The following is a 12,195-nucleotide window of genomic DNA, read 5'->3' as shown; positions in this document are numbered from 1 at the left end:
AAGCCCAGGGGGAGGGCTTCAGATGGAGGGATACCCATGTCAATAGAAGGGGGGTCATCCTCAAGCCTTTTTGTCCATAGTTGGAGTCTGGTTTCTTCCCGTGATGCTATTAGGGGCTGGACATGGCTGAGAAAGCTTCTCTTGGACTTCAGCTGTTGGGCCGGGGGTACACGTCCGTAGAGGAGGTGGCGTTCATCACTGGTGGTCTTGGTCATCTCTACTCGGCTGGCGGCTCCCTGTCTCACATCAGCAGGGGCAATGCCAGCGAGGAGGTGCAGGTTGTTTATGTTGGTGGACTTCAAGCAGCCAGTGATTGAGTGGCAGGTGTTATTCAACGCTGGGTCTAGTTTCTTGGTGTAGGATGATCTCTTCCAAACAGGACACACATACTCCGCAGAGGAGTAGCACAGGGCCAAAGCAGTAGATCTTAATGTTTGTGCTGTGGCTCCTCATTTGGAGTTGGTCGGCTTCCGGAGGATGTTATTTTGGGAGTTAACTTTCAGTTTGGTGTTTCTGACGTGTTCCTTATAGGAGAGAGTGGGATCCAGTGTTACACCAAGGTAGACAGGGTTGGTGCAGTGCTCAAGGGGTGTTCCAGACCATGTGATGTTAAGGGGTCTGTTTGCTTCTCAGTTCCTGAGATGGAACGAACAGGATTGGGTCTTCGCAGGGTTTGCGTGTAGGTGGTTGCGCTTGTAGTAGAGGTGTAGCTCATCTAGGGCTGAGGTACAGCTTCAAACGTACTCTCTTGGGATGTTACACAGAGGTTGTCAGTGTAGATGAGCCGCTTAGTGTTCTGGTCCATTGGCTGGTCATTGTGTAGATGTTATATAGTACTGGAGCCAGCACACTACTTTGAGGCAAGCCGTTCCGTTGTCATTGCCAGCGACTTTGCTTGTTGTTAAGGACAAATTAGAAGCGCCTATCTTTCAGGAGGGCTCCGATGAGGTCTGTGAATGCCAGGTCTTTGGTATTCTCCAAGATCTTTCTCAGGAGGAGGCGGTGGTTCACAGTGTCAGACGTGGCAGACAGACCAACAAAGATGGCTCCTGTCACCAGTCCTTTCTGGAACCCATCTTCAATGTGCTGATTGGCTCACACACAGAAACTTAAAGGATCAAGCTGGAATTTGATTTTGGAAATACAACTGTTCTGTTTTATAAATCAAACATCCATACTGCCAATAATTTAAACTAGAATCACCACCCTGTGGTTGTATGACTCCACCCACCAGCCCACCCTGTGGTTGTATGACTCCACCCACCAGCCCACCCTGTGGTTGTATGACTCCGCCCACCAGTCCACCCTGTGGTTGTATGACTCCGCCCACCAGTCCACCCTGTGGCTGTATGACTCCGCCCACCAGTCCACCCTGTGGTTGTATGACTCCGCCCACCAGTCCACCCTGTGGTTGTATGACTCCACCCACCAGTCCACCCTGTGGTTGTATGACTCCGCCCACCAGTCCACCCTGTGGTTGTATGACTCCGCCCACCAGTCCACCCTGTGGTTGTATGACTCCTCCCACCAGTCCACCCTGTGGTTGTATGACTCCTCCCACCAGTCCACCCCATGGTTGTATGACTCCGTCCACCAGTCCACCCTGTGGTTGTATGACTCCACCCACCAGTCCACCCTGTGGTTGTATGACTCCGCCCACCAGTCCAGTGTCTCTGACAGTCTCCATCCATGTCAGTGAAAACATGGATGCTTCACACACAGAAGATCTATACAATCAGCACAGTTTCAAGATTAGAGTCACCAATTCAGTATCTGACCAAATGTCTCCCCTTCTGTTCCTGAGATATGATGTTAAGACATGATGATGTCACAGTCAAACTGACCTTTGACCTTTTGACCTTCATTATTTTATCCTGTTAGACATTTGTGTCAAGTTTGGTCATGATCAGTTTAGGAGCTCTTGAGTTATGGACAATAAACTTGTTTTGTGAGGTCACACTGACCTTTGACAGTCAAAATCCAATCAGTTCATCGTTGGGTCCAAGTGGACGTTTGTGCCAAATTTGATTTTTTTAAAATTCCCTTCAGGCAATATGTTTACAAGGACCTGAAAACATGATGTCACCGGCGCAGAGGCAGAAAAATTCATGTGATGTTAAGAAGTCTTCACAGAATAAAAATGTATGAAAAACTGCATTTTGACAAGAACGTCAGAACTACAAGTTCAGGGTGACTCGGTGCGTTTGTCGTCTGAGTGCAGAGAGACAAAGAAACAACGGTTTGTGCCGGCAGTGAAGATGTTAGAATATTTCATCAGATAAAAACCTGTTGATGTTCATTAAAGAAAGAAAACACTCTCCTGTGATCGGACCGACATTAATTCATTCAGCTCTGAAAAAGAAAACAAACCAAATGTTATTCAGACTTTAAACCAGACAAACGTGTGTCAGATTGAAGCTTCTGTTCACGTGTGGATCATTAAACCATCTGAGGTCGTGTTAGAAACATGTCAGAGCTTTTCTTCAGGCAACGTTCACCTTAAAACACAAAACCTTTCAGAGTGTTTTCACATTTAGTCCTTTTTAAACAAACTGAACTCTTAAAGTGCACCAAAAAGTGGAGCAACAGAAGAAGGACTCAGTTCTTCCTGTTCACACTGTAGCCTGAATATAATATATACTGACAGTTTTGTTTTTACATTAACATGTCCCTGCAGTGCGGTTATGAAGCTCCGCACTTTCAGATGAACTTATTGTTCCTGTTTGATGTATTCTATGTTCCACATCTGGAGACGTGCAGTATCTTCTGTGGACCAAAACATGGTTTCGTCTGTTTTTTTCAAGCGTCCCAGGTCAACAGCATGAGATCCAGAGGGTTTAATACAACTGCAAAGAGCAGAGTGAACCTGGAGCATTTGTGTTCACAGGTCACAGGTTCAGCGAACCGCACCACGGACTTGAAGCAAACCAAACTCAGACTATGTCCCGAGGTGGTCTGAGTTCAGTTCACCCCTCTGAGTCTGTTTAGAGTGCTGAAAAGACGAAGTGTGAAAACAGCCTCAGAAACGGTTTCCTTTTCTTAATATTAATATTAAATTTGAATCAGTGACTTTTGTTGAAGGAATGTTGGAACTTTGTGTTTCTATTTCTGTCTTTATTAAACTAACGAACCAACATCAGGAGTTAAACAGTGCAGACAGACACACAGACACAGGAGTTAAAGGGTTAATCCATCAGCTCCTGATACAAAAGGACTGGTCACCATGGTAACAGAGCCAGATCTGTACGGAAGCCCGTTCCTGCCAAAAGTTAAATCCTGACATTTCTCTGAGACGTTCTGAACAGCAGCTTTCAACCACGTCACATGATCCTCCTCCGCAGACGGAGTTCATCCAGCCGTCTGAAAACTACATTTTAGATTTCCTATTTTTTTTAAACAAACTGTTTATTCATAATCAAATGAAGAATTATTCAACGTTCAGAAAACAAACACACAGATTAGAAATGTGTGTTTTTAAAGAGACGAATCTCCAAAAATAAAATTGAATTTCCTTTTTTTTTTTCCACTTGTTGATTTAAAAACTTGAGACTTTGTTCTTGTCCTGTAAATCTGTCGATGCAGATCATGTGATGTGATCAAAAGCTCAGGAGGAGCCATTAAAGGGTGAGATTATTCTTCACAACTTTTGTTGTCAATGTCAGTTGTAAACTCTGAGTTTTTTTAAAATTTGATTTAACTGTTAAAATATATTTCATTGAGTTTTTTTTCTTTTGATGTTTTGTGCGGGCAGGAAGGAGCCTCCATATGTCTGAACCTCAACAAAACCTTGTGTCATTTATGTGACAAACAAAATGAAGTTCTTCAAATATAAATTAATGCGACTACACTGACGTCTCTACTGACAACAACAATGACGACGACAACACAGACAGGAAGTAGAAAATACATTCTGACCGACAGTTCCTACGTTTACACGTTAACTTTTTACAAAATGTCACAGGAACAAAAACACGTCAGGTCAAAGTTCAGGAGCTTCTCAGAGGACAAATACTGACGAGATGTTGTTTGTCTCCACACACACACACACACACACACACACACACACGTTTCAGCATGTCGTTCTCTTCTGGAGAAAATCCAGCGGTCGCCTGATGACATCACAGGAAGTGTCAGAGGAGGTTTTTCAGCCACAAACAGACAAACATTAATGAAACAGACTCTGACTGTGTTTTCATGATGACACAGAAACATTACACATGTAAAGTAAATTCTTATAATTAACACAAACTCTGCTCAGCGTCTCCAACACACCCTCAGGGTCAAAGGTCAAAGTCTGACTTTAATGTTTTATTCTCTGTTGTTATTTCATATCTGTAGTGTGTGTGTGTGTGTGTGTGTGTGTGTGTGTTTGTGTGTGTGTGTCAGTAGTCACATGTTTGTAGTCGGGGCGTTGCACCAGATTCTGGACTCTGTGCATCAAGGAAAGACTTGATGGAGTATGTTAGTGCTGCAGTCACTCACTCCCTGCACTCTACCTGTGTTTAGAGACCAGTCCAGGTGCCGGCGGACTGAGCCGCACCTTAAAGCTCCAGAGCAGCTGAATCTGATCTGATGGTTGTGTCTTCTTTAATCAGCTCAGAATGGTTGTGAATGAGCAGTTTATATCTCCACAGGCAGCAGGTCCTCGTCTACAGAGATCACCATGTTGCACCGCCATGTTTCTACAGTAGCCCAGAACGGTCAAACCAAACACTGGCTCTAGATAGAGACATTCATGTGTTCATAATCAGCTGGTGTGTTTGTTTCTGAGAGGAAGAGACCTCTGACAATAATTCAGCTCCTCAACAATCAACACTGAAGGAATTCTGACCAGAAGAAGTTTCAGATGGTTGTAATCTGTAATCTGTAATGTCATCTGTAATCTGTAATGTGTCATCTGTCATGTGTAATCTGTCATCTGTAATGTCATCTGTAATCTGTAATGTCATCTGTCATCTGTAATCTGTCGTCTGTAATGTCATCTGTAATCTGTAATGTCATCTGTCATCTGTAATCTGTCGTCTGTAATGTCATCTGTAATCTGTAATGTCATCTGTCATCTGTAATGTGTCATCTGTCATGTGTAATCTGTCATGTGTAATCTGTCATCTGTAATGTCACCTGTAATCTGTAATGTCATCTGTCATCTGTAATCTGTCATCTGTAATCTGTCATCTGTCATGTGTAATCTGTCATCTGTAATGTCATCTGTCATCTGTAATCTGTCATCTGTCATGTGTAATCTGTCATCTGTAATGTCATCTGTCATCTGTAGTATGTCATCTGTCATCTGTAATCTGTCATCTGTCATCTGTCATGTGTAATCTGTCATCTGTAGTATGTCATCTGTCATGTGTAATCTGTCATCTGTCATGTGTAATCTGTCATCTGTAGTATGTCATCTGTCATGTGTAATCTGTCATCTGTAATCTGTCATCTGTCATCTGTCATGTGTAATCTGTCATCTGTAATGTCACCTGTAATCTGTCATGTGTAATCTGTCATGTGTAATCTGTCATGTGTAATCTGTCATCTGTCATCTGTAATCTGTCATCTGTCATCTGTAATCTGTCATCTGTAATGTCACCTGTAATCTGTAATGTCATCTGTCATGTGTAATCTGTCATCTGTCATCTGTAATCTGTCATCTGTAATGTCACCTGTAATCTGTAATGTCATCTGTCATCTGTAATCTGTCATCTGTAATCTGTCATCTGTCATGTGTAATCTGTCATCTGTAATGTCATCTGTCATCTGTAATCTGTCATCTGTCATGTGTAATCTGTCATCTGTAATGTCATCTGTCATCTGTAGTATGTCATCTGTCATCTGTAATCTGTCATCTGTCATGTGTAATCTGTCATCTGTAATGTCATCTGTCATCTGTAATCTGTCATCTGTCATCTGTCATGTGTAATCTGTCATCTGTAGTATGTCATCTGTCATGTGTAATCTGTCATCTGTCATGTGTAATCTGTCATCTGTAGTATGTCATCTGTAATCTGTCATCTGTCATCTGTCATGTGTAATCTGTCATCTGTAGTATGTCATCTGTCATGTGTAATCTGTCATCTGTCATCTGTCATGTGTAATCTGTCATCTGTAATGTCACCTGTAATCTGTAATGTCATCTGTCATGTGTAATCTGTCATGTGTAATCTGTAATCTGTCATCTGTCATCTGTAATCTGTCATCTGTAATGTCACCTGTAATCTGTAATGTCATCTGTCATGTGTAATCTGTCATCTGTCATCTGTAATCTGTCATCTGTCATCTGTAATGTCACCTGTAATCTGTAATGTCATCTGTCATGTGTAATCTGTCATCTGTAGTATGTCATCTGTAATCTGTCATCTGTAATCTGTCATCTGTAATCTGTCGATCACATGGAGGCGCAGAATGTTAAAAGCAACAGCGATGTGTTTCTGGGACGAACATGAAAAGTTTGGGAGGAAAAATGAACTTGAGACACGCTCACATTGAAACAGCGACTGGTTACGAGCCTGAGATCTTCATCAGGTGACCTGAGGGTGGAAACCAGTCGGTGTTTTAATGCGTTTGTGGTCCCTGAACACACCGCCGCCTCCTTCTCCAACATATAAAGTTTAACTTTTTATGTTTTATAAATAAATAAGAATATTGTTCTAATGAGAAGGTTTTTTTTTTAACATGAAAAGTTTCTTGCTCTAAAATGACATCATTTTGTGAAAGAGTGAAAAACATCTTCTTATAACAAGAAACTTCATGTCATCACCTGACTCTGATCAGCTGTTGTGTTTCTGTAGACTGTAAAAACTTTTTCCTTTCAATGTTTTAACCTTAAAAAAGTGTTTTATGAACAAAAGTTATTATTAAAGTTTGTTGTAACATGAAATATAGATGATGAAGTTTAGAGTTGCAGATTTGATTTTTACTTCCTGTTTTTCTGTTTGTTGGTTGTTTGTTATGATGACGTGTTTCTGTGTCAGTCAGGCGATTTGATCTTTAATCATGGATTCACCTCTGACGTCCTGCAGAGACGCCGTCAGTCGTCAAAGCGTCAACTCACGAGGAAACAGAAAACTTCAAACGACAGATTTCAGACTGCAGCTCTGCAGCTTCAGTCTCTGATGTTCGTCACCACAGAAACTTCCCTTCATCTTTAAACAGGACGTGTGGCGTCACGTGTGGCGATGAGGTCATGAGAAGCACCCGAACTCTGACCTCAGGTGTGATTTTATTTTGAAGGGACAGAATGAATTAATTTGTCGTCTTAAATATTTTCCAGCGGTGTGTTTAACATCTACAGATTCTACTTGTTCTTAGACGGTCAGTAAAACGTCTGTCACTTTCTACGGAGCTCAGATCTGTCGATCACTGATATTGATTATTGGAAACCGTCATCCCGCCTCAGTCATGTGACCTGGATCCTCACTGACAGCTGCAGGTGAGCTGATGACATGTTACAGGTGTGAGCTTCTTACAAAGTGCAGACCTCCTCTGTGGGCGGGGTCACTGGTCCCAGTTCAACCAGTCTGAAATTCTCTGTAAGTGCTGAAGGTTCCGTGAAGACACCGCCTGGCGCCATTCACACCTGTTTCCTGTACAAACACAAACTCTACGTCTGACGTGCTATGACTCATTTAGGACGACGAGGTGACGTTCCCTGAGGACGCCACTGTTGTCTCCCTCGGCGAGTACTCCGCCTCCTCCTTGTTGGGATGGGAAGAGTTATCCGACTTGCTGCGGCTGAACTCTGCCCCCATGATTGGACCTGTGAACTTGGCATTCGGCCGGACGCAGGCGGTGCAGCACAGCAGCGTCTTGAGGAAGGCACGGCGCATCTCGTTGCTGGTTAGCGTGTAGATGAGCGGGTTCATGGCGGAGTTGAGGACGGCGAGCGCCAGGAACCACTCGGCCTTGTAGAGGATCGGGCAGCTCAGCGTCTCACAGGCCGCGTCCAGTAGCAGGAGGATGAAGAGCGGTGCCCAGCAGGCGATGAAGCAGCTCAGGACGATGATGACGGTCTTCAGTAACGCCATCGACTTCTCCGAGCTCTTGATGTTGGCGCCGGCGTTGCCGCGGCCGTTGGACACCTTGCGGAAAACGAGTTTGCGGCTGCGAGTGCGCACCAGCGCGTAGATGCGAGCGTAGAGCACCACGATGGCCATGAGGATGATGCTGAAGACGGTGGTGCAGAACAGGATGTAGGTCTTGTGGTAGAGCGGCAGCACGGTGGAGCACTGCGTCATGCTCTGGATGCAGTTCCAGCCCATCACCGGCAGGCCGCCCAGCACCGCCGCGATCATCCACACTGTGCTGATGAGCAGGAAGACGCGGCAGGTGTTGCCGTTGTTGTGGAGCTTCATCTTCAGCATGGTGAGGTGGCGCTCAATGGCGATGGCGAGCAGGCTGAAGACAGACGCTGCTAGCGCCACAAACATGCTGCCCTCCCTGAAGAACCACTGCGTGGGTGTCAGCTTGTAGGTGTTGGCGCCCGACAGCAGGATGTTGGCGGTGTAGACGATGCCGGCCAGCAGGTCGGACAGCGCCAGGTTCCCGATGAAGTAGTACATGGGCTTGTGGAACTTCTTGGTCCTCCAGATGGTGGCGAGGACCAGGATGTTCTCCAGGATGATGAAGCAGCACACGATGATGAAGACCACCGAGTCGGCCTTCAGGCCCGAGTCCTGCTGCGTCTTGCGGAACTTGCCGGTGTAGTTGTAGTGTTTGGCGATCAGGTCAGAGTAGCTGGGCTCAGCCATGGCCTGCAGGTGCAGCAGGAGTCCAGCGGGGGGCGCTGCGTCCTCACACTTCAGTCCTTCATGTCAGGTAGTAACCCTGAAGAGGAGCAGAGACAGTCCTGCTGCTGGAGGGGGACATGGTCCTGCAGGGAGACAGACAACGTCACGTCAAAACACTCTCTTAAACCTGGGACTCAATTCGACACCAAAACACTTTAATCTGCTTTTAGTAAAAAATCACAGGCTGTTAATGAACGTCTGCGCTCGACTGAAGAACATTTACGTCATCATAAACCAGCTGAAGGTTCGTCCAGTTGAACCTTCAACATCTGATCTGTGATCAGCTCGTTAGAAACAAACTTTAACCTCCTCCAACACTCAGAGTGTCTCTGAACCCTCCTGTTACCTGCAGGTCGGTCTGACCACAGAGGACAGACGTTGCATCGTCAACAGGAAGAAAAGAGCAGGTTTACTGTCAGAACTCAGCAGTTAATAAAAACTTCTTTTTACTGAAGAACATTTACATCATCACAAACCAGCTGAAGGTTCGTCCAGTTGAACCTTCAACATCTGATCTGTGATCAGCTCGTTAAGGAACAGACTCAGAGTGTCTCAGACCTCTGACTTTATTTATCACGACTGTTCTTTCAGCAGGTTTGACTTTAGAAAGCAGATTTAAGACACTGAGTGTTGGAGGAGGTTAAAGTTTGTTCTCTAACGAGCTGATCACAGATCAGTTATTGAAGGGTTAACTGGACGAAGCTTCAGCTGGTTTATGATGATGTAAATCTATAAGATAAATGTTCTTCAGTTATTAACTGCTGAGTGACTCTAGCTCTAAAGAATGTTTATTCAGAGCGCAGGCTGTTAATGAAGATCTGCCTTCTGCTGGAGAACATTTACATCATCATAAACCAGCTGAAGCTTCGTCCAGTTAACCCTTCAATAACTGATGTGTGTCATCAGCTCTTCAGAGAACAATGTTCCTCAGAGTCTGGCACGACTTCATGACGTGCTGAGGAAGATTTGAATCTGTTCCTGGATCAGCTCATGAAAAACTAAACGTCCTTCACACTCTTCATCTGTACCGAGGTCAGACTGAGGAAGCTTCAACCTCACTTTGCTTCATCAGTAAACTGAAGTGATGTGTGATCAGCTCGGCAGAGAACAAACAAACAAACAAACAAACAAACAAACATCCTGATAAACACGTTAATGTTGAATGAGTTCAGCTGCAGAGAAAAGAACCGAAACTTCTCTGATCAGATGAAACATGAAGCTGATCAGTTATCGATCACTTATCACTTTTAGCTTCGTACAAACACTTTTGTAAATAATCGGATTTAAGTTTGGTGAGAAATCGATCACGTATCAGTGTTTATTAACGGTTACATTGTCTTCAGAAATTCGATCATTCGAGTTATTTTCGACAGAAAAACAAATAAAAGATACCCTGACGTCACTTCGTCACTTTAGTGTGATTAGTAAATAATGTAAAAGGCTTCCGTTAAGTCTTTACTGTGACTCTGACTCTCCGTTAAAGCGGGTTCCCGTCGACAGGCTGAAGCTGAAGCTCGTGAGGCTCCGCACATTGAATCAAATCAAACTCAACATCAGCTTCATGAAATAAACGAGATCAAACAGCTGATGATGAAGATTCACCGGAAGTTTGAAATCAAAAATCAGTTCAGAGATTAAAGAGAATTTTTACCTTTAGAGTCCGAAGAGAGGAAAGAGTCCGACACACCGCAGCTGAGACACTGCACAGAGACAACGCGCGCGCGCGCGCACACACACACACACACACACACACACACACACACACACAAACACACACTGAGGAGGAGGAGCAGGATGAAGATGCTGCCCTCCTCCTGCTCTCCTCTTTGTGTTTCTGTTTCTCGGTGATCAGATCAATAAAGTTAATGATTATCTAAAACAGCAGATCAGAATCTGATAAAGAAATAAACAATAACAAACCTCAAGTTATGAGTTTAATAACAGAAAGATATTCTGACAGCTTCAGTCCTTACTCATCTGTAAATTTATAATTCATCTGTAAATCTATAACTCATCTGTAAATTTATAATTCATCTGTAAATCTATAACTCATCTGTAAATTTATAATTCATCTGTAAATCTATAACTCATCTGTTAATTTATAATTCATCTGTAAATCTATAACTCATCTGTTAATTTATAATTCATCTGTAAATCTATAACTCATCTGTAAATTTATAATTCATCTGTAAATCTATAACTCATCTGTTAATTTATAATTCATCTGTAAATATATAACTCATCTTTAAATCTACAACTTCATCTGTAAATCTATAATTCATCTATAACTCATCTGTAAATCTACAACTCATCTTTAAATCTACAACTTCATCTGTAAATCTATAACTTTATCTGTAAATCTATAACTCATCTGTAAATCTATAACTTCATCTGTAAATCTATAACTTCATCTTTAAATCTACAACTTCATCTGTAAATTTATAACTTCATCTGTAAATCTAACTTTATCTGTAAATCTATAACTGATCTGTAAATCTATAACTTCTTCTATAAATCTATAACTCATCTTTAAATCTACAACTTCACCTGTAAATCTATAACTTCATCTGTAAATCTACAACTTCATCTGTAAATCTATAACTCATCTGTAAATCTATAATTCATCTGTAAATCTATAACTGATCTGTAAATCTATAACTTCTTCTATAAATCTATAACTTCATCTGTAAATCTATAATTCATCTGTAAATCTATAACTCATCTGTAAATCTATAGTTCATCTGTAAATCTATAGTTCATCTGTAAATCTATAACTCATCTGTAAATCTATAACTTCTTCTATAAATCTATAACTTCATCTATAAATCTATAACTCAACTGTAAATCTATAATTCATCTGTAAATCTATAACTAATCTGTAAATCTATAACTTCTTCTATAAATCTATAACTTCATCTGTAAATCTATAGTTCATCTTTAAATCTATAACTCATCTGTAAATCTATAGTTCATCTGTAAATCTATAGTTCATCTGTAAATCTATAGTTCATCTGTAAATCTATAACTCATCTGTAAATCTATAACTTCTTCTATAAATCTATAACTTCATCTATAAATCTATAACTCATCTTTAAATCTACAACTTCATCTGTAAATCTATAACTCATCTGTAAATCTACAACTTCATCTGTAAATCTATAACTCATCTGTAAATCTATAGTTCATCTGTAAATCTATAACTCATCTGTAAATCTATAACTCATCTGTAAATCTATAATTCATCTGTAAATCTATAACTCATCTGTAAATCTATAACTTCATCTGTAAATCTATAACTCATCTGTAAATCTACAACTCATCTGTAAATCTATAACTCATCTATAACTCATCTGTAAATCTATAACTTTATCTGTAAATCTATAACTGATCTGTAAATCTATAACTCATCTAT

The 12,195-nt window shown here is 41.8% G+C and overlaps 1 protein-coding gene across 1 annotated transcript; it reads right to left on the bottom strand.

The window, feature by feature from the left end:
* Positions 1-3,093: 3,093 nt before the first annotated feature.
* Positions 3,094-10,521, bottom strand: s1pr1 (sphingosine-1-phosphate receptor 1). The gene is made up of 2 exons (XM_033621089.2): positions 10,435-10,521; positions 3,094-8,866 (listed from the first exon to the last, which is right to left on the bottom strand). The coding sequence occupies exon 2, from the start codon at positions 8,742-8,744 to the stop codon at positions 7,623-7,625; it is 1,122 nt and encodes a 373-aa protein (XP_033476980.1). The 5' UTR covers positions 8,745-8,866; positions 10,435-10,521; the 3' UTR covers positions 3,094-7,622.
* Between the last annotated feature and the right edge of the window lie 1,674 nt (positions 10,522-12,195).

The sequence above is a fragment of the Epinephelus lanceolatus genome, chromosome 6 (genome assembly GCF_041903045.1).
Source record: "Epinephelus lanceolatus isolate andai-2023 chromosome 6, ASM4190304v1, whole genome shotgun sequence".
Taxonomy (NCBI): Eukaryota; Metazoa; Chordata; class Actinopteri; order Perciformes; family Serranidae; genus Epinephelus; species Epinephelus lanceolatus.
This window is presented reverse-complemented; position numbering and strand designations above follow the sequence as displayed.